This window comes from Bos indicus x Bos taurus, chromosome 10 (assembly GCF_003369695.1).
Source record: "Bos indicus x Bos taurus breed Angus x Brahman F1 hybrid chromosome 10, Bos_hybrid_MaternalHap_v2.0, whole genome shotgun sequence".
In the NCBI taxonomy this organism is placed as follows: domain Eukaryota; kingdom Metazoa; phylum Chordata; class Mammalia; order Artiodactyla; family Bovidae; genus Bos; species Bos indicus x Bos taurus.
This window is the reverse complement of record NC_040085.1, coordinates 68,818,082-68,841,709: the sequence shown is the minus strand read 5'-3', so window position 1 is coordinate 68,841,709 and position 23,628 is coordinate 68,818,082. Positions and strand designations below refer to the sequence as shown.

Below are 23,628 nucleotides of genomic sequence, written 5' to 3'. Positions count from 1 at the left end.
TTTGCACCACATGCCCCAAGGAGTGTGTCTGCCATGGTCCAGATATGCTCTTGTGCTCATATGGCTTATAGGTTCCATCTATGAGCTTGTTGAAGCTTGTCTGTTGCCACCTGTGCTTCATCTAAGGGGTATGGAACCTGCTAGAAGGATCTTTCTTAATGAACCAGCTTCTTGACTTGTAGATTGTCTCGCCAGCTCTGTTGTGTGACTTCACAGTGTGAATTCCACCCAGGATGCATGTTTTCAGACTTTTCTAAGCCAGCAATACTTTCTTTCATAACTAAAAAGGATTTTTATTTTTCATTTAACACTTAAGATGTTTAACTATGTTTTAGGATAGGGAGGGAAAAGGAGTAACTCATCCACATCACTTCTGACACTGTGCTGACTGTTCATTCTTTTTATAATCCTATTTTTTTCTTATTTCTAATTTTTTTGTAGCCTAATTTTGAAATAATTGCAAACTTAATGAAAAGTTGTAAAAGTTATCAGCACATGAAGTTTGGCATATATCAAGGTTTTCTATCTTATTGAGTAAGTTAATTAGGTTTTCTGTATCTTTACTTATTTTTTTTCCTCTTGATCTATACTGGAACTGAGAGTGACGTGTTATTTTATTATTAATGTGTTGTATCTATGTCTCTTTGTATTTCCCATAGTTTGCTATTTATACTGTTTATTACTGTGTTATTTGGTACACAGATATTTGTAACTACTATATCTTCAGCTGAATTGTGACTTTTAGCATTGAACTCTTTTCTATTATATCACAACCCTTGTAAGGGTCAGACAGAAACAGCATCCCCTCCCCCATCTGCATATACCTCAGAAAAATGGATTTGTCTAAGTTGATCTGATAGGAGAAATAAGTAGGCCTTGCTCTCTCTTATGCTGATTTATTTGCCAGTTGAAAAGTAGAGGTGAGGTCATTTTAAAATTAATTAAAATCTCTGAATCCAAAAACCAGGTGCAGTTCATTCCCTTGGATCTTTGCCTCTCAACGGTCTCTTGGTAGCTCCATAATTCTTTAGGGTGTCAAAAGTGTTAAGGTGTTTAATGAATAAGTTCTGAAGCAGAACTAATTAATGGAAAGATAAAAATATAGTCAATAAATACCTTCTCTTTTAACATGGAGAGGTGGCTTCAAGATGTTTTCTAAATAGGGCACATGAAGATAATTGCAGTTCATGTCTTTTTCTAAATTGAAGTTCTTTCAGTTCTTACACCTCCACTTTTTTTTCTTTTGACCTTCCCACTTTTTATAAAACACAAAGAATTCCAAATTAAGTTCATGATGCATACATAATATTGTATGTGCTTTAATATCTTCTTGCATTTTTGTTTTTACCCTGTAATTACTTAATGTGAACAGATTTATTGGTATGCCTAAAATAGCCAGGTTACTTTTAAGTGTCTGACAAAGTATACTGTACCTTATAGAGACTATACAAATGTCATTTCCCCACTAACTTTAGACCCATCTTGTAAAATAGTTGATTTGCTGCATTCACATTTTGACTTTTCTCTTTTCACTGATTATTAAAATCATATGGTTAGAATTATTAATCTAAGGCAATCTATATCTAAGTCTGTTAACTGTAACTTTAAGTTCCCAAGAGAACCATGCTTATTTATGTGGAGTTTAAATAGAGGCTTAGATGTTTTTTTTTTTTTTCTTGTTTCATACATGATATTTTACATGTTTCAATGCCATTCTCCCAAATCTTCCCACCCTCTCCCTCTCCCATAGAGTCCATTGAAGGAAGAAGGCATAAGAGAAGACGAAAGAGACAGAATTAAATGAACTTAATAATATAAAATGGCTTCCCAGGTGGCACAGTGATAAAGAATCTGCCTCCAATACAGGAGACATACGTTCAATCTCTGGGTGAGGAAGATCCCCTGGAGTAGTAAATGGCAACCTGACTGAAGTATCCTTGCCTGGAAAACTCCATGGACTTAGGAACCTGGTGGTCTATAGTCCATGGAGTCCACAGAGAGTTGAGCAAGACTGAGCGCACACACACAACACAACACAGCAATATGAAAACTGTAATTTCTATTACCTGGGTAAAGACTCCATTTTAATTAGAATCGTTATTTAGAATCAGTTCATCTCTTATAAACATTTGTCAATTATCAAAGAAAACATGAATTCTTCAAAGAATTTGAAAATTTCTCTCAAAGAAAACATAAGAACTCAAAATCTGCTTCTTATTTTTATCCCCCGCCCACCCCCCCCAAAAAAACCCCAGAAACCTGAGATGTGAATGAATAATATTCTTCTATTTTGAGAATCTGTGAAAATGTTACTTTAGTGTTGTGGCTTAGATTTCTTCCCATATACTTGTTGAAAGTCAAGTGTTTCACACTTAAATTCTTTAAAGGGCTTTTCCCAAGCTCCAGAAAATTATTTTCCTTTGTATCCACATTTCTTTGTTTTGAGATGCTGTACTGTGAACCAGGTATATTTGCTCTACATATTGTGATGATGATGAGCTTAGTTAATTTAGACATTTTTATGAAAGTAAACCAGTTATTTGCTTTAAAAAACTCATGCCTGTCTTCTTTTAAATTTTCTAAGTAGTGAGTAAAACATTGTTTGTCTATAGCTTATGTTATACACTTTAGAATTCCTCAGTATGTAGATTTTAGGGTAAAATATAGTCTATTATCTGGTAATTTAGACTTAGGGGGTTCTGTGCTGCCTTAGCAGTAAAAAAAAAAAAAAAAAAAAAGAAGAAGAAAAGAAAGGAAAAAAGTCCTGCTGCCAGTGCTGGATACCTGGGTTTGATCTCTGGGTTGGGAAGATATCGAGGAGAAGGAAATGGCAACTCACTCCACTATTCTTGCCTAAGAAATCCCATGAACAGAGGAACCTGGTGGGCTACAGTCCATGGGGTCACCAAGAGTTGGACATGACTTAGTGACTAAACAACAAAACAAAGTTTAGACTTAACTTCACACCCTTTCCCTGCTATCCTTCAAAACTGATCTTGTTCATTCTATTTTCTTGGTGTCTCTTTAACCTATACGTAATGTACTTTCTATGGAGGGCCACCCAAGATGGATGGGTCATGGTGGGGATTTCTGACAAAATGAGGTCTACTGGAGAAGGGAATGGCAAACCACTTCAGTATTATTGCCTTGAGTACCCCATGAACAGTATGAAAAGGCAAAAAGATGGGACACTGAAAGATGAACTCCCCAGGTTGGTAGTTGCCCAATATACTACTGGAGATCAGTGGAGAAATAACTCCAGAAAGAATGAAGAGATGGAGCCAAAGCAAAAACAACACCCAGGTGTGGTAGTGACTGGTGATGGAAGCAAGGTCCGATGCTGTAAAGAGCAATATTGCATAGGAACCTGAAATGTTAGGTCCATGAATCAAGGCAAAATGGAAGTGGTCAAACAGGAGATGGCAAGAGTGAATGTCAACATTTTAGGAATCAGTGAATTAAAATGGACTGGAATGGGTGAATTTAACTCAGATGACCATTATATCTACTACTATGGGCAAGAATCCCTTAGAAGAAATGGAGTAGCCATCATAGTCAACAAAAGAGTCTATAAATGCAGTATTTGGATGCAATCTCAAAAAACAACAGAATGATCTCTGTTCCTTCCCAAGGCAAACCATTCAATATCATGGTAATGCAAGTCTATGCGCCGATCAGTAATGCTGAAGAAGCTGAGGTTGAATGGTTCTATGAAGACCTGCAAGACCTTCTAGAACTAACACCCAAAAAAGATGTCCTTTTCATTATAGGGGACTGGAACACAAAAGTAGGAAGTCAAGAAACACCTGGAGTAACAGGCAAATTTGACCTTTGAGTACAGAATGAAGCGGGGCAAAGGCTAATAGAGTTTTGCCAAGAGAACACACTGGTCATAGCAAACACCCTCTTCCAAAAACACAAGAGAAGACTCTACACATAGACATCACCAGATGGTCAACACTGAAATCAGATTGATTATATTCTTTGCAGCCAAAGATGGAGAAGCTCTATACAGTCAGAAAAAACAAGACTGGGAGCTGACTGTGGCTCAGATCATGAACTCCTTATTGCCAAATTCAGACTTAAATTGAAGAAAGTATGAAAAACCACTGGGCCATTCAAGTATGACCTAAATCAAATCCCTAACAATTATACAGTGGAAGTGAGAAATAGATTTAAGGGACTAGATCTGATAGACAGAATTCCTGATGAACTATGGACAGAGGCTCGTGACATTGTACAGGAGACAGGGATCAAGATCATTCCCAAGAAAAAGAAATGCAAAAAACCAAAATGGCTGTCTGAGGAGGCCTTACAAATAGCTGTGAAAAGAAGAGAAGCAAAAGGCAAAGGAGAAAAGGAGAGATATATCCATTTGAATGCAGAGTTCCAAAGAATAGCAAGGAGAGATAAGAAAGCCTTCCTCAGTGATCAATGCAAAGAAATAGAGGAAAACAACAGAATGGGAAAGACTAGAGATCTCTTCAAGAAAATTAGAGATACAAAGGGAACATTTCATGCAAAGATGGGCTCGGTAAAGGACAGAAATGGTATGGACCTAACAGAAGCAGAAGATATTAAGAAGAGGTGGCAAGAATACACAGAAGAACTGTACAAAAAAGATCTTCACGATCCATATAATCACCATGATGTAATCACTCACCTAGAGCCAGACATCCTGGAATGTGAAGTCATGTAGGCCTTAGGAAGCATCACTGTAAACACAGCTAGCAGAGGTGATGGAATTACAGTTGAGCTATTTCAAATCCTAAAGGATGATGCTGTGAAAGTGCTACACACAATATGTCAGCAAATTTGGACTGGAATGGGTGAATTCAGCAGTGGCTGCAAGACTGAAAAAGGTCAGTTTTCATTCCAACTCCATAGAAAGGCAATGCCAAAGAATGCTCAAACTACCACACAATTGCACTCATCTCACATGCTAGTAAAGGATTGCTCAAAATTCTCCAAGCCAGGCTTCAACAATATGTGACCCATGAACTTCCAGGTGTACAAGCTGGTTTTAGAAAAGGCAGAGGAACCAGAGATCAAATTGCCAACATCTGCTGGATCATCAAAAAAAGGCCCGAGAGTTCCAGAAAAACATCTATTTCTGCTTTATTGGCTATGCCAAAGCCTTTGACTGTGTGGATCACAACAAACTGTGGAAAATTCTGAAAGAGATGGGAATACAAGACCACCTGACCTGCCTTTTGAGAAACCTATATGCAGGTCAGGAGGCAACAGTTAGAACTGGACATGGAACAACAGACTGGTTCCAAATAAGAAAAGGAATACTTCAAGGCTGTATACTATCACCATGCTTATTTAAATTATATGCAGAGGATATCATGAGAAACGCTGGGCAGGAGGAAGTACAAGCTGGAATCAAGATTGCTGGGAGAAATATCAATAACCTCAGATATGCAGATGACACCACCCTTATGGCAGAAATTAAAGAAGAACTAAAAAGCCTCTTATGAAAGTGAAAGAGGAGAGTGAAAAAGTTGCCTAAAACTGAACATTCCAAAATCTAAGATCATGGCATCTGGTCCCATCACCTCATGGCAAATAGATGGATAAACTGTGGAAACAGTGGCAGACTTTATTTTTGGGGCTCCAAAATCACTGCAGTCATAAAACAGGAGAGATAAGAAAGCCTTCCTCAGTGATCAATGCAAAGAAATGGAGGAAAACAACAGAATGGGAAAGACTAGAGATCTCTTCAAGAAAATTAGAGATACCAAGGGAACATTTCATGCAAAGATGGGCTCGGTAAAGGGCAGAAATGGTATGGACCTAACAGAAGCAGAAGATATTAAGAAGAGGTGGCAAGAATACACAGAAGAACTGTACAAAAAAGATCTTCATGATCCAGATAATCACCATGATGTGATCACTCACCTAGAGCCAGACATCCTGGAATGTGAAGTCAAGTGGGCCTTCAAAGCATCACTATGAACAAAGCTAGTGGAGGTGATAGAATTCCAGTTGAGCTGTTTCAAATCCTGAAAGATGAAGCTGTGAAAGTGCTGCACTCAATATGCCGGCAAATTTGGAAAACTCAGCAGTGGCCACAGGACTGGAAAAGGTCAGTTTTCATTCCAATCCCAAAGAAAGGCAATGCCAACGAATGCTCAAACTACTGCACAATTGCACTCATCTCACATGCTAGTAAAGTAATGCTCAAAATTCTCCAAGCCAGGCTTCAGCAATATGTGAACCGTGAACTTCGAGGTGTCCAAGCTGGTTTTAGAAAAGGCAGAGGAACCAGAGATCAAATTGCCAACATCCTCTGGATCATGGAAAAAGCAAGAGAGTTCCAGAAAAACATCTATTTCTGCTTTATTGTCTATGCTAAAGCCTTTGACTGTGTGGTATTGGAGAAGACTCCTGAGAGTCCCTTGGACTGAAAGGAGATCCAGCCAGTCCGTGCTAAAGGAAATCAGTCCTGGGTGTTCATTGGAAGGACTGATGTTGAAGCTGAAACTCCAATACTTTGGCCACCTGATGGGAAGAGGTGACTCATTTGAAAAGACCCAGATGCTGGGAAAGATTGAGGACATGAAGAGAAGGGGACAACAGAGGATGAGATGGTTGGATGGCATCACTGACTCAGTGGACTTGAATTTGAGCAAACTTTGGGAGTTGGTGATGGACAGGGAGGCCTGGCATGCTGCAGTCCATGGGGTCGCAAAAAGTCAGACATGACTGAGCAACTGAACTGAACTGCACTGCTCTTGGAAGAAAAGCTATGACCAACTGCAAGAGCAGACTACAAAGTAGAGACATTACTTTGCCAACAAAGGTCCATCTAGTCAAAGCTATGGTTTTTCCAGTAGTCATGTATGGATGTGAGAGTTGGACTGAAAGCTGTCACCGAAGAATTGATGCTTTTGAACTGTGGTGTTTGGAGAAGACACGTAAGGGTTCTTTAGACTGCAGATTCAAAGCAGTCAATCTTAAAATGAAATCAGTCCTGAATATTCATTGGAAAGACTGATGCTGTGGCCACCTGAAACGAAGAACTGACTCATTTGAAAAGACCCTGACACTGGGAAAGACTGAAGGCAGGAGGAGTAGGGGACATCAGAGGATGAGATGGTTGTATGATATCACTGATTCGATGGACATGGGTTTGATTCAGCTCTGGGAGTTGGTGATGGACAGGGAAGCCTGGAGTGCTGCAGTCCATGGGGTTGCAGATTCGCACATGACTGAGTGACTGAACTGAACTGAATGTCCTTTCCCATGACCTCTGCTCTTAATATTTTGGTTCTGGGTCATGGCTACCATCTGAAAGTCCTATCTGTTTGCTATCTGTTGTCAACTTGAATCCAATTCTATGTTATGCTGCCATCAGAATAATTTTTCTAAAATATAAAATATCTTTTTAGTTTTAGTTAGGATTGGCTTTTTAGCCCCTTTAGGATAAAAACATGACTTTTAGCCTGGACTGTGAGGCCGTTTCGGTTCAGGTCTGTGCCCTGCTTTCCAGCCTGATTTGTGCCATTCCCTATTCCTACTCTCTTTTCACCATATTGAATTACAGGAAATTTTCTAAGCACCAAGTTCTCTCTTCCTGGCAAGCTATTGCATACACTGCTTCTTTGTTTAAAACATCTTTTCTCCTCTTTTTGTCTGACTCTTGCTTCTTCATCTTCTTTTACTCTCTCCCTTTTTTCCCTGGTCTGGACTAAATACCTCTATTCTGGGCTTCCATTACATGCCTAGGGTTCTTCATCTGTCTTTTACTTGTTTATTCTTCTACTGTGTTGTGAGTACTTGAAAGGTCTTACTCATTTTTGTCTCTGTGTCATATGCGATAAGGACCTCTTTAATAGGTTCTCAGATAGCATATTGAAAAGCAGAGACATTACTTTGCCAACAAAGATCCATCTAGTCAAGGCTATGGTTTTTCCAATGGTCATGTATGGATGTAAGAGTTGGACTGTGAAGGAAGCTGAGTGCTGAAGAGTTGATGCTTTTGAACTGTGGTGTTGGAGAAGACTCTTGAGAGTCCCTTGGACTGCAAGGAGATCCAACCAATCCATCCTGAAGGAGATCAGCCCTGGGATTTCTTTGGAAGGAATGATGCTAAAGCTGAAACTCCAGTACACCTCATGCGAAGAATTGACTCATTGGAAAAGACTCTGATGCTGGGAGGGATTGGGGGCAGGAGGAGAAGGGGACGACAGAGGTTGAGATGGCTGGATGGCATCACTGACTCGATGGACGTGAGTCTCAGTGAACTCCGGGAGTTGGTAATGGACAGGGAGGCCTGGTGTGCTGCAATTCATGGGGTCGCAAAGAGTCGGACACGACTGAGCAACTGAACTGAACTGAAAGGTTAGGAGAAGGCAAGGGCAACCCACTCCAGTACTCTTGCCTGGAAAATCCCATGGGCGAGGAGCCTGGTAGGCTACAGTCCATGGGGTTGCGAAGAGTCGAACACGACTGAGCGACTTCACTTTGACTTTTCACTTTCATGCATTGGAGAAGGAAATGGCAACCCACTCCAGTATTCTTGCCTGGAGAATCCCATGGACGGAGGAGCCTGGTGGGCTATAGTCCATGGGGTCGCAAAGAGTGGGACACGACTGAGTGACTTCACTTTACAGTTGTTTTTTTTTTTTTTACTCAGGTGCAAGATGTTTAATCAGCTACTAAATGCCTACAAATATGGCCCTCCTCCAAGAGACTAGTTTACCCCATAAAGGTGTTTAGGTCTGAGGAGAACTGACATGAGCCCTCAGAACATAAGATGAGGATATTAAGTTCTGTCTTTCATGTGGGTATTGGAAAATTTCAGAGTCCATCTAGTTGGTAGGTATTAGTGTGGAGGAGGCATCATGATCGCAAGAATGGCTACAAATCTTTTCAGTTTCTTCCATGAAGATGTGGAGTCTATTTTTCCACTCCTTAAACTTGTACTGGTCTTGTGACTTGTCTCGGTTCCTATGCTTAATCCTCCACTCTTCCCTTAAGTGCTAGCAGTTTCTGGATAGAGTTGGAAGGCTTGTCTTTCTTTTCTCATTGCTCTTCTGTTTTCCTGAAGTCATGGCATCCATGTATAGAAAGCTTCATCTTTATTTTTCTAGATTCCTTATACCTGCCTACATATCAATGTCTTGCTCCCACTGTGCTCCTCTACTCTGCCTTCCCTTAGCCAAGCCCATTATTTCATATTTTCTCAAAAAGTATCAAGTGTGCTTTTGTCTTTAAGAAATTGAAAGTTTAACTAATTACAAGTTTAATCAGTTGGTTTTGTTTTGTCACTAAGGAGATCAAAGCTAGTAAATTGTAGGTGTTGGTTGACTTGCTCTGTGAATGGCATTGAGAAGTCAGTCTTCTTTTTGGTATATGGAGGTGGAGGTGTTAGTGAGTAGGTGCACGTCAAAACTACTAGAATTTTTTAATTTGTAAACAAAAAAACAGGTTCATAAAGTATAACACATATAACCTAATGAAGCTCTGTAGTTCAAAGATCCTGTAATGGTTTCACAGGTCAAGTGAAAGACCTTTTACAATCTCCATCCACCCGGGAGAAGTTACACCTTGTGATCCATTCTAAACACCAAGTTTAATTCACCTATTTCTGAATTTGATCTATCATTTAAATCTACAAGTTCCTCCTTTACCCCTTTCTTTATAATTATTTGCTGAAGACCCTGAGCCCTTTGTCCTGCAGAGTTCCCACAGTCTGGACTCTGCTGATTGTATCCTGACTGTCATTTAGCAGGTTTCTCCATCCTCTCTATTTCCTGTCAACTAGCAGCTGGATCCAGAGGCCTGATCAGACTTAGGTTCAATCCCTTTGCAAGATTATAAGTGGGTCAGTGTTCTTTCATCAGATGACACATATTTTTGTCTCTAGCTGTATTTTTTTTTTTTTTGTTAGCAACTGTCAATACTCAATGCCTAGCTCCATTAACTCATTGGAAGTTGCAAAAGGGAAGTATTCTAGTTTATATTTTTGTTTTTGATTGGAATGCTTTTATAGAGAGTTACCTCTCAACTACTATTTGGTTACCCAGTATGCAGTTCACAGGAGAAGGAAATGGCAACCCACTTCAGTATTCTTGCCTGGAGAATCCCAGGGACAGAGGAGCCTGGTGGGCTGCCGTCCATGGCAGAGTCAGACACGACTGAAGTGACTTAGCAGCAGCATGCAGTTCACATAGGGGTGACTGCACATATACTTAATATTTTTCCATTATTTACCAACTTTTAAGATAGCCAGTTGGTTTCTTGTCCTTTAAGGGTACCTAGATAGTTCCTTAAAAATATCTTTATGCACTAATGAATTTAAACAAATGATGAATTTTAGTGCATTACAGTTTTGACCACTATTGAAGTGCCAATTTCCTGTCTTTGCCAAGTTAGAGCCCCTTCAAGTTGGCTCCTATGTCTTTTTGATACAGTAGTCTTTGATGACTTCATTGCTATGTAGTATGAGCAGATCCTCATCTTGTATAATTCTGCCTCACACCTCAGGCATTTCTCCAAGAAGCTTGAATTCATTTTTGTGAAATTTATTTCACAGTTTTGGTCCTACAGATATTCACAGCTACCGAGTCATTGTTTCTTGGTCCATTTAATAAATAGAATGAGGAGAAAGATATATCTGTGTCTGTGTCTCTGTATATATGTGTATATATACCCATATATATATAGATAAATAAAAATAAAATTTCTAATGAGTTAATACAGATTATATTTAACTAAAATTCAGTATACTAGGGCTTTATTTATTCGCTTCTATATTACATCTTCAACTACTTCTTCCATATTTGAGACTGCTGGGGATGATCAAATTAAAGTATTGCATAAATGTTCCATTGCTTTATGTGACATTACAAATATAGCAACCTCAGAATAACAATACTAATGCCATTACCACCAGTATAATTACTGAAAATACATATAAAGATTTTTGCATATGCTTGTTTTCCCATTCTTCCCCACCCATCATTATTTTTAGCAGCCATTCTAGCTCTATATTTTCAGAGCCTATAGCATAGCATACTGTACCCTTTCCCTTTCACCTTCATTTAGTCTTAATTCTGCAAGTAACTATATAGTTAGGACTACCACTAATCTGTATCAGTGTCTCTCTAGGTAATTTAGTTGTCTAAAGGATATTCACTAATCTTGGGAAAAATCCATAGGAGCAAAATCCCTGAGTTCTTTTATATTAGTGATATAGTTTGCATCCTTTATTTTTGAAAATCAGTTTTGCTGGGTATGGAATTCTTGGTTCATATTTCTTCTTAGAGTATTTTAAATATGTTACTCCCTCCATCTCACTCGAGTCAATAGACAAATCATGGAGCTTTTGTTTTCTACTATCAAGTCCTTTATATCTTTCTTTCCTCTTTAATCTTGTCACTGTCTTAACTTGTGATGAGGTGATTGTGAGGCAAGGTGAAGTCATGCATCTGTAATCTCTGAAATATCATACGGTTGTCTCACAGTGATGTAACGGTACTTCCTTTGACACTCTTCATACCATCGCTAGTTCTGGTACTAAAGCACTGAATAGGCCATGACTGTCTTTACTTGAAACACTTCTGGTGGTTCTCTCTTTCAAACAGGGTGAAGCAGACTGTTGCACAGCACTAAAGTTTCTCCCTCTTGGATGCTCTTTTTTCCCTCTAGACATGGCCTTCTCTCTACATCCCATAGGTTTCCAGTATTGGGGTAACACTGCTTATCATGCCCTGCGCAGATCATGTTCATGCTGCTCTTTCACAAAAAAATACTGCTCTTCTCTCAAAGACTCCACTGTGATTAAACTCAAACACTGTTTTACTTGTAAGGTCTTAACGAAACTCCCTTGAATTAAAAATAAACATTTTCTCGTATGTACTTTGTCATTCCTGATCCTACAGTACTTATCTTTTCCTATATTTTTTGGACGTGTCTCTCATATTATATACTTAAAAATTCTTGAGAGCAGGAGTTCTATTTTCTGCATGTTTTTCCCCCCATGGTATAAAACACATGTTCTAACTTAAGTGTAGTGCTAGAGTTAGGGTTAGGATGCTGGATGCATTCACTGAATGGGGTGAAGTGGACAGCCATCATTTCTCCCATTTGACAGATGTGAAAGTTATAAGACTTAGTTATAGTATGAAATTATAATAAGTCTCAACTCTGAATGCTTTCTTTGAAAGAGAAAATAGAATTTTAAGACTTAACTACATTTTAATTTAGTCTCTTTCTTAGACTTTTTAAAAAATAATGTGCTACTAACTTTCTTGATTTGGACACATGTTTAGATTTCTGTATACAACAAATTTGTTCTTAATAATAATAGTGCCAAATTCAGGATTATCAACCTGCTTATTACCACATCGTCTACCTCTGCAAAGGTAGCCACCATTGTCCTTCACTTATTCATCAGAATACTTTCTGTTTTTATACATCCACTTAATGAGAACTATTTGGCTCATTCTTTGTGCATGTCAATAAAAATTCACAAGCTAAATCAGTAGTTTTTTAGGTAGAGAAGAATTATTTGCTTCTCTCAAGGTGTCAGATTTGCATCTGTTATAATTTTTCAACAAGATAACTTTGAAGATCAATCACTAAAGACCGGCAGGCATCAGTTCTAAATGTTTCAAAAACTCTATTCTAACACACCTATATAAGCTTTAAGTTTTAGTGCTCATCATGTTCTTTTCCTTCAAAATATTTCTTTATGACATTTGCTATTTATAAAGTCAAAGTCAATTTAAAATCACACAATTTAACAACTCTTAGCTTTGTTAATTTATAAATGAATTTTTGTGCATATGAATTTACAATAAAGTTTATGAGCCGACTACAACAATCTGTTATAGTGAAGAGCTGACTAATAAAAGTAAATAGGTGAATTAAGTCCATTCTATAGAAGAATTGTTAAATAGAGCTATCCCTGTATCACATATAGTCACAGAAAACTACCTAAGTAAGCCTCAAGCACTCTATTTTTAGGAATTCATTGGCTATAGTGGATCGCTGTACTCATTGATGAATAACTGAGATAATTTATATGAATTCATTTTATCTATATCATTAACTCATCAAATGATGTGTTTCACATTAAAATAAAAACACTGTAAAGTCAGCACCTCAGGGGACTGGTATACTATGATCTGTATTACTCCTTTAATTATGTTGTAACTATTTGACTCTATTTTGTCTTAAATTTTCCAGTTTTCTGCTATATGAATTGTTAATATCTTCTTCTATTTTACAATCCAGTTTCCTGTGGCTTGGAAGTGAAATGCTTCATAAGACTTGATGCAAAGAACTGAGAAAATATAAGTAGACCAAACAACAACTTTCATGTCGAGTGTGAGCTTTTCTACTAATTTTAGCACTTTGGGGGAAGGTTAGTTTTCTCAAACTCTAAAATGTTTATAGCTGAAACTATTTGCACCCAGTGGGAGCTGACCTAAAAACTAACATCAAATATTCTGTAGTTAAGAGGATGAACAGGATTTCCCAGTTCTAAAAGTATGCAAAGCCTTTGTGATGAAAAAAGGGCGCTTTTCTATTTGACAGTCCATACATAACCCTGTGTCTTCAGTGCTGTGATTCCTGCATGTTATTCAGTGTAAATGTGCATGATATTTCCTGAGGAACATTAATCAGGTTGTAAATTTATTAGTTGAGTTATGTGACAACCATCTTCCCACAAGTGCCTTAAAAGTTGTGAATTGAGTGACTATTAGGTGATATGGAAAACTGGATAAAGAAAAATAGTTTGATTAATGTCTGATTGATATATTGTATATCCTAATGGAAATTCTGTATTATAAAACAATCAGTATTGCTTATATGTAACATGAATTCTCATGTTTGGAGCAGGATAATCTATATTTATTAATATTGCTATGCTTCTCTAGACATTTTTTAGGGAGAGGACCAGAGGGTAATTTTACTTTGGTTGAGTCAGTTAACTTCCCGTGTTACTTTTCAGCCTCATAGACTTTTTATTTCCCCATGATACTAAAAAAGATAAAGAATTTAAATTTTAAAATGTTGATAGAAATATGTTGAGAATTTTAATTTCATCAATTTAGGTAAAATAAAACATATAACAGACATTTGAATACCTCCACAATTTAAAATGATCTATATTGGCAGGGGAAATTTATGTATATATTGAATGTCTTTTATCTATTGATGATACATTTATTTATTACTGGATATTTATTTACTGTTCTTCAGATATATGTACCTACTTTATTAATTCAGTCCCACTAAAAAGTATAAGGAAAAACATCTGTGAAAATAATTTGTTATTTTTAAATAAAAAATTCATTAGAAAAAAATTTAGAAAATAAAAAGTAGAGAGAAGAAAAACAATAAATGTATCACTTGAAGCCAATTTTTATAATAGTTATGTGCATTTTATTTTGTCTTATCTCCCTTTTGATTTTTAACACAATTTATTATCAATTGATAAATAATAGTAACCTATAATATACCATATAGACTAACATAAAATAATAAAACATAATAATTTTGTGTCCATCAAGGTTATTCTTCTATAAGAAATTAAGGAATAGGAAATGGCAACCCACTCCAGTGTTCTTGCCTGGAGAATTCCAGGGACGGGGGAGCCTGGTGGGCTGCCGTCTCTGGGGTTGCACAGAGTTGGACATGACTGAAGTGACTTAGCAGCAGCAGCAGAAGTTTTATTGGAGGATAATTGCTTTACAATGTTGTGTTGTTTTCTGCTGTATAACATCATGAATCAGTCATAACTATATATTTATATCTCCTCCCTCTTGAGCGTCCCTTGCACCCCACCCCTCTTCCTCCCCTCCAGGTCATCACAGAGTGCCAGGTTGCCTCCCTCTGTTACATAGCGGCTTCCCACTAGCTAGCTATTTTTACACATGATAGTATATATATGTCAAAGCTACTTTCTCAGTTCATTCCACCCTTTCCTTCCCCCTCTGTGTCCACAAGTCTGTCCTCTATATCTGTTTCTCTATTCCTTCTTCCTTGCAAATAGTTTCATGAGTACTATTTTTCTAGATTCCATATATATGCTTTAATATATTCTATTTATTTTTATCTTTCTGTCTTACTTCACTCTGTATTACAGGCTCTAGGTTTATCCAGCTCACTACAACTGACTAAAATTTGTTCCTTTTTATGGCTGAGTAATATTCCATTATATATATGTACCATACTTTTATTTATTCATCTGTTGATAGACATCTAGGTTGCTTCTATGTCCTGGTTATTGTAAATAGTGCTGCAATGAACACTGTGGTACCTGTGTCTTTTTGAATTCCTGTTTTTCTCAGCATATACACCCAGCATATATCTCAGCAGTTGGGATGCCTGGGTCATATGGTAGTTTTAGGTTTAGTTTTTTCAGGAATCTCCATTCTGTTCTCCATAGTGGCTTTATCAATTTACATTCCACTAACAGTGCAAGAGGGTTCCCTTTCCTCCATGTCCTCTTTAGAATTTATTGTTTGTAGATTTTATTGCTGATGGCCATTATGACTGGCGTGATGTGTATCTCACTGTAGTTTTGATTTACATTTCTCTAATAATGACTTTGGCCACCTGATGCAAAGAGTTGACTCATTTGAAAAGACCCTGATGCTGGGAAAGATTGAGGGCAGGAGGAGAAGGGACGACAGAGGATGAGATGGTTGGATGGCACCACTGACTCAAAGGACATGGGTTTGGGTGGACTCCGGGAGTTGGTGATGGACAGGGAGGCCTGGGGTACTGTGGTTCATGGGGTCGCAGAGTCGAACACGACTGAGTAACTGAACTGAACTGAATAATGAGTGATGTTGAGATCTTTTCATGTGTTTATTGGCCATCTGTATGTCTTCTTTGGAGAAGTGTCAAGAGATAGACTTTTAATAGAAAATTCTACTGAAGTTTCAGTTTAATTTTTGTGTACTTTACTATAGCTGTAACCATAATTGTATCTTTATTTTTTACTTAACATTATGAGATGTGCACTTTTGCATGGAATTTCTGAAACTAATTTTAATTCTTATGAATTAATATATACATAGCTATAGATTTCTGTTCTTTGGATATTTTTATTTATTTTTGCCAATCTGAGGTTATAATTAATAGCACTGCAGTGGATATTATATGCGTTTGTTTTAAATCTTTTGATTGAGTCCCAGAAGCAAAATTACTGAGTCAAAGACACTAATAGTTATTGTTGTTGCTATACATGAAAATCAAATAGTTGAAAATTAATGAATATTTATAAATAGGTCAGAGCTTGTATTATAAGTGATAACTTGAGAAAACATTTCAGAAATGATTCAGAAAGAAATGTAATCATTTGTCTCTCTTCAATGTAAAACCCAGTATAGAAAGAGTAACAATGACAAGAGGGGAAAAGGAATCATAATAGTGGCTCAAAGCAGCCCTTTAAAAGTCCTGTTATTTCCATAACACTGGGGACTATAATAATATAATAGTTGATTTCTTCTGGTTAAAAAATTAAAAGATGTAGTAAAACTGATCCATTATCTTGATGTGAAGAGCCAACTCTTTTCCTGATGCTGGAAAAGATTGAGAGTAAGATGAGAAGGGAGCCACAGAGAATGAGGTGGTTGGATGACATCACTGACTTGATGGATATTAGTCTGAGTAAACGTGCTGCTAAGTAACTTCAGTTGTGTCCAACTCTGTGCAATCCCATAGACGGCAGCCCCTCAGGCTCCACTGTCCCTGGGATTCTGCAGGCAAGAACACTGGAGTGGGTTGCCATTTCCTTCTCTAATGCATGAAAGTGAAAAGTGAAAGTGAAGATGCCCAGTCATGTTCGACTCCCAGCGACCCCATGGACTGCAGCCCACCAGGCTCCTCGATCCAGGGGACCCTCCAGGCAAGAGTGCCAGAGTGGGCTAGTAAAGGACAGGGAAGCCTGGCGTGCTGCAGTTCATGGGGTCACAAAGAGTGGGACACGACTTTGCGACTGAACAACAACAATTATCCTTTTACAAGAAAACCTACTATTTGATACATTTGCTTTGTGTGTGTTTCTGGGAAGAAGAGGGTGCCTAAAATGAGATAGTACTGTATGTATGATTTAATATTCTGCTTTTATTATTTCACATAATGTGAACATTTCTCTGTCATTTTTATGAGACTGACACACTGACTCCAGTGCTGAGGCAAATTCGCTGTCACTTAAAAAAGTTATGATATTTAGTGGCTGCATAATAATCCATCAGTTATTTATTTATTTATTTTATTTTTTTTAAACTTCATATAAACTTTATTTGCATTAAGGAAATCAATATTTACTTAATAAATCATCATTTTAAAGAGGAAAAAGTACATTTCTTTGACCATAGGCCTTTCTTTTTTATTTATTTATTTATTTAGTTTTACTCACATTTATCTTGTTTATACCCTTTCTGGCAATTATAAATATCACTTCAGTGAACTCGGTACTTCAGATAATGCAATTGGAATAAATACCTATAATTGGAATTGCTAGTTTAAAGAAAATGGAGCTCTAAAATTCATCTGTGTTGATGGGAGGTAAGGTTTATCTTTTAAATTTCTATGGCTAAAGTCTCCCTGGATTGTTTTGATGCTGTATCACCCCAGACATCTTATTTGGCTCTCAGGTCCCTAATCTTTCCTTGAACAAATATATGACTGTCATACAGTTAAGCTGTCATCAGCAGCTTAAAAGGTCATCATCACTAACTAAAAAGGAAGTGTTGCGAGAATCTGGAAACAAATGAGACTGCTCAATATTTATTAAATACCTATTATGGTTGTTTTATGATGATCATTTTATCACATAGTGGTTTTAACTACCCCCTCAGTGATATATATGTTTTCTCTCTCCATCCCAGAGTGGCTCTAGGTTCTATAAGGATTTCCAAACTTTCTGTGTGGGGTGGTCAAAGAATCCATAATCTCACTTAACCTCAGCCTCTCTTTCTGTCTCTCTTATTCTCGCTCTCTCTTTTTCTCTTATTTTTATCTGGTTGCATGCTATCTTTTCTCTCTGCTGGTCTGACACCTGAAGTGTTATAAGGCATCTTTCTTCTTCCTTAGTTCCTGTCAGTTCTGACTTTAAACTTCATGATAAGAGCTTTTTAATCTTCACTTATCTCTGTGGTTAGGGTACATAAGGAATAAATCTTTGGAAGAGTGACTGTAGAAAGATTTTTTTTTCCCTTCCTGGATATATTCCCCATCTTTTCCACTTTAAAACTTTCTCTTTCCTGCAGAAGAATGGAGAACACAGTTGATGGCCCTTCACAAGCCGGGGGCACTTATGGAACTGCCTCAGCAGGAAAACCTTTTAGCACTTATTCTGATGCTTCCTTGTTTCCCTGTGTTTGGGCAACTGAGTACTCCTGACTCAGGATGGTGAACTGTTGATTTCAGATCACCAGTGGGTGTTGCTCTGAAGTAAACAGTTGATTTCTGTGTTCTATTATTTTAACATCCACATTTGACTACAGTGCAGCACTCTTCATGGAACTGTTTATGGCATAGCAAATCTGGGCCTCTGTGTTTTACCCAGCCTAGTTTCTTAGGCTCCGTGATTGTGAACTGGAGCTCTCTCCAGGGGCTCTGAAGTTGCCCATGAGGTTTAGCTGTGTGAAGAGGGAGAGGCATCCTTGGAGAATCAGTCTTGGTGAGCTTTTGTTTGCCTCCAGCACAAGCCCTAGGTGCTGAATAATTTATGCTTAATACGTGTCGAGTCAGTTCCAGATTTGTAAAGCTATAACAGGAGGTTCTTGCATATTGCATTTTACTGTCATTTCTACCAGAAGGAGCAGAAGAAAAGATGAAACTGAGAAGTCACCTTTGCTTCTTTTAGTGAGAATGGGAAAAGTTAAGGCGGCAGAAAGTAATGAAACTATTTCTTAAAATGAGGTTCTTGGCTTCTCTGTTGGATTTCATTTATTCACGTCACTCTAGATTTCCATCAAAGACTGAATCTAGGATGATGTTACTTTACATATTATATCAAAGTGTTGTACGTTGTTGTATGTACACATGCGGTGTTGCATACTTAGACCTTAAATTATGTTCTGTGATCAGTAACACATGAAACTGATTTAGAAAAAAGAACATGACGAGGATAAAAAAAACTAGTGTAGATACTTGAATGTATGTATCTTAACTATTTTCCAGGGAAAGGGGATGTGTTTGGAGACATCTTCTGGAAGGAAACTACCCTTGCTCACGCGTGTGCCAACGTCCGAGCACTGACATACTGTGACCTCCACATCATCAAGCGAGAAGCCTTGCTTAAAGTCCTGGACTTTTATACAGCTTTTGCAAACTCGTTCTCAAGGAATCTCACTCTCACTTGCAATCTAAGAAAACGGGTAAGTTGTCTGGATCCATTTCCACTTACTAGCCTCTAGAGGGTTAATATATTATATTCTATTAGTTAAAGAGTGGTATAGTGATTTTATTTTGTAGTAGTACATTCCCATCAATGTAAAGTGACGTAATCTTCCCCTTCTTTTTATTTTGCTTACTTTTTAAAGGAGTGATAAAAACCCTGAATACATGGATAAAGGTTTGAATATCTATTATTTAAATGTAAAATGAAAAGTGGACCTGAGGAGAAACAAACTGTGCTATAATTAGTTAATTCCTGGGGTTTATAATACTGCTGTAAAATTAATATCAGTGTCTCTTAGTTTATTATGTGAGTCTTTTAAAGCTTCTAAGTTTAATCAAACTGGTTGCCTAGTTTATATTCCTGACTCTCTTTACCCCCTCCCTCTCATTTAATAATCAATTCATAAAGCTCATTTCTCATTAATTCTTTCAAAGTACACTATCTCAAAAATAATAAGCCATACTGACATATCCTACAAATAGATACAGGAATCCTTTATTTTGTGTGGCTGCTACAAATTTAATCTTCTTGCTGTTTTCTTTTTTATTGATGAGTGTGGCACAAATTTAATTTGCATAAAGAATTCTTCTAGCTCTGATTTATAGGTCATTGGACATTGGTGAGGGCTCTTTTATTGCCAAGAATGAAATAGACGTTTGGATAACTGCACTTAAGGAATTTCATCTAAGATGATTGCCTGTCTGCAGTGAAGTATTTTGAAATAACAAGCCTTCCCTTCCACCAACCCCTTAAATAGAACGTTCCTGCTAGTTAACATAGAGAAAAAAAATCAATCCAAGTGGCAAATTAACATCTATACTGCATCAACATAGAAAGGAGCATAAGCAAATCAATATAATTCTCTACTCAGGGTTCTAAGAGGGGATAAGACTGCGGGAGTCATATTCGTGCTAGTGTCACAACATTTGATTTATGTTTGAGAAGCAGTTTCAGTTTATATTTTGTTAACAAATAGTTATTGAGCATCCACAACCTGAAAGACAAAATGTAAAGAGCTGTAGAGAACACGAGGCCTGAATAACACAGTCTTTATGCTCAAGGAGCTGACAGGCGAGTGTGAATGTTATAAGAGATTGAGATTTAAGGTAATGATTAACCTGGAAGACTGGTGCCAAGTATGAGATAAACAGAGCACCTGCTCCTTCATTAGGGAGATTGGAGTCCTGTCTATTATTACACAGAAATATGTCTCTTCACTCTGTGCTCTACCTTTTCCAGTGACAAATGCCTCTTCTACAAGGCTGCCTGGTGGATATTTGAAACTCATATCTTATTAAATCTTCCCAATATACATTTTGCCAGTTTTAGAATCTTCCCACATACTTACAAACTTACCACAACCTGGATCTGTGCTTACAGTCCTCAGGGCAGATATTATTTGTCACTGTCCTCCTCTAAGTATTGTTGTTTATACATTATCTCATCTGATGTTTATAGTATTCTTGTGGGAAAAAGGGGCAGTGGTTTTCCCTTCAAAACACATGGGAGGGATTAGTATTAAATAACCAAGTGATATACATGTAATGTAAATGATTGCATCCCTCAAAGAGGGGTAATAAAGACAAAATAAACTTCAGTTCTTCAAAATGTGTTAATCACAAAGCTCTATCATCTTTTTTTCTCTTTCAAACATCTGAGCACATGCATATCACACGTGTCTGGGCGCACACACACACACACACACACATTGGTTATGAGAGCCAAGTGTATATAGTAGCATGTCTATCTCTGACAGGCATAGAAGTAGAGCAGAAAACTTGTGCTATTTTTTAATGGGACCCAGGAATTGTGCACCTGCCTCTGTAGGTATGTGAGTTAAATCAAATGACTTCTTCCCTTAATAACCTGTTCCTTGTTATAATGTGTGTCAGGTTTTTTGTTTGCTTCTTTTTAAAAAATATTTCCTGCCCTTCTGTAATTGATGAATGGTGTCAATAACTTGAATGTCAGGTCAGGTGTATTTCTCATCAGTGTCACTTTGTTCTCAGATAAAAGTATTTTCATAAATAAGAGAAACTGAGACAGTATCTTCCTGTGATTCATGAGAAGAGCTACCATTTTGAAAGTCTATTTTATATCCATGTTATTCAACATAGTTTACATATAATTAATCGAATTAAATATCAACAACCCGCAAATGAGGCAGTATAATCTTCGTTTCATTGATGAGGAGGTTGAGGTTCTGAGAGTGAGACAACTGGATGCCAAATAAATTATGGGTCACAGCCTAGTTTGAATCCATCTCTGCCTGTTCTAAAGCCCATATTCTTTAGTTTATACTGTGTTGCTTTTGTTTTTCAAATACCTGACTTTTCCCCCCACAACAATATCCCACAGACACGCTTCCACTAATAGTTTCTCCACTGAACTATTAACAAAAAATATTTTGTTCTTATTGCTACCATTTTAAGCATTCTTGAAGTGAATATTCGTTGTGAATTACAGAGTCAAGTCTCTGTCTTTAGCATACCATTGATGTCTTCTAGCTATCATAACCATTAATTAAGAATGTGCTCCTACTAAGTTGGGGAAGCGTACTTGGGACCCAGGTTTTCAGCCTTCATAGATTTATAGCTCTGGCCACATAAGCACTTAAGGTGTCTCAGTGGGGAGTTTTCTATAGTGTGTAGTTCTCAGTGGCTGCAGTAGGAGGAATGTGATAGCAGGAGCTGCTTGTTTCCATCTCCATTAAAGAGAAACAAGATGCTTGTTATGCAAACATAGCTCCCACTAACCGTTGTTAGGTCCCTCAATATAAAATTGCTAGAATTGTAACTGATATTTTCATCCAAAAACTAGAGAGGGAGTTGGCAAACTTTTCTGGCAAGGACAAGATATTTGAGGGCCTTATAGTTCCTGTCTCAACTACTTAACCCTCCTATTATAGCATGATATTAGCTGTCTTAACTTGGGCTGCCATTACAAAACACCATAGATTGGGTGGTTTCACCAATGGGAATTTATTTCTCACAGTTCTGGAGGTTAACTCCAAGATCAAGGTGCTGGTCAATTCGGTTCCCCAATATGGACTCTTATTTCTGGTTTGGTGACATCTGATTCTTGCTGTGCCCTCATGTGGTGGACAGAGAGTTTGGAAGCAATTTCTCTAGTATCTCTTCTTGTGAAAGTAAAAGTGCCAGTCACTCAGTTGTGTTCAACTCTTTGCCCGCCATGGACTGTAGTCCACCAGGCTTCTCTGTCCATGGAATTTTCCAGGCAAGAATACTGGAGTTAGGTAGCCATTCCCTTCTCCAGGGGATCTTCTTGACCCAGGGATCGAACCTAGCTCTCCTGCACTGCAGGCACTGCAAGCAGATTCTTTACTGTCTAAGCCACATGGAAGCCCAATTATAAAGGCACTAAATTTTATCATGAGGACCCTCATGCTGCTGCTGCTGCTGCTGCTGCTAAGTCGCTTCAGTCGTGTCCAACTCTGTGCGACCCCATAGATGGCTGCCCACCAGGTTCCCCCATCCCTGGGATTCTCCAGGCAAGAACACTGGAGTGGGTTGCCATTTCCTTCTCCAATGCATTAAGGTGAAAAGAGAAAGTGAAGTCGCTCAGTCGTGTCTGACTCTTAGTGACCCCATGGACTGCAGCCTACCAGGCTCCTCCGTCCATGGGATTTTCCAGGCAAGAGTACTGGAGTGGGGTGCCATTGCCTTCTCTGTGAGGACCCTCATGGCCTCATCTAATCTGAATTATTTCCCCAAAACTCTTCAAATATCATCATATTGATGGGATTGGCCCTTCACCATATTAATTTTAGGAGGACCCAATATAGTCCATAGCAACCAAAGATAGTATGTAAATAAATGAGGTTAGTCATGCTTCAGTGAAATTTTATTTATAAATACAGGCAGCTTCTGATGGGCCTTAGTGTGTCAATGGCTGAGTGGAAGTCTGCAAGTCAGATGGGAATGGCAGAAGGTATGCAAATAGAATTCTCCCTTTATTATAAGAAAACAAATCTCTGCTAAGTGCCACCCACATAGAGGGTTATCATGAAATGGAAAATGCCATATATAAGAGGTGGATGCACACAAAAACAAAATCCAAACAAACAAAGCAAAAGAAGAGGTGGCTATAAGGAGTCAGGTAGACAGCACACAGGAATTAAGACTATGTGTCTGTGAAGACCGGAGAACTCATACCAGATGTGGAAGGGAAGCTGCTACTTACTCTGATTGTATTTGCCTTGGAATCCCAAACAAAACAGGTCTACC

General features: G+C 37.9%; 1 protein-coding gene across 1 annotated transcript in view; it reads left to right on the top strand.

The window, feature by feature from the left end:
- KCNH5 (potassium voltage-gated channel subfamily H member 5) overlaps positions 1 to 23,628 on the top strand; it is a 393,607-nt gene that overhangs the window by 286,372 nt on the left and 83,607 nt on the right. The window contains exon 10 of the mRNA XM_027554270.1: positions 19,162 to 19,358. Coding sequence (XP_027410071.1) covers positions 19,162 to 19,358 — 197 coding nt within the window. The remainder of the gene's footprint in view (positions 1 to 19,161; positions 19,359 to 23,628) is intronic.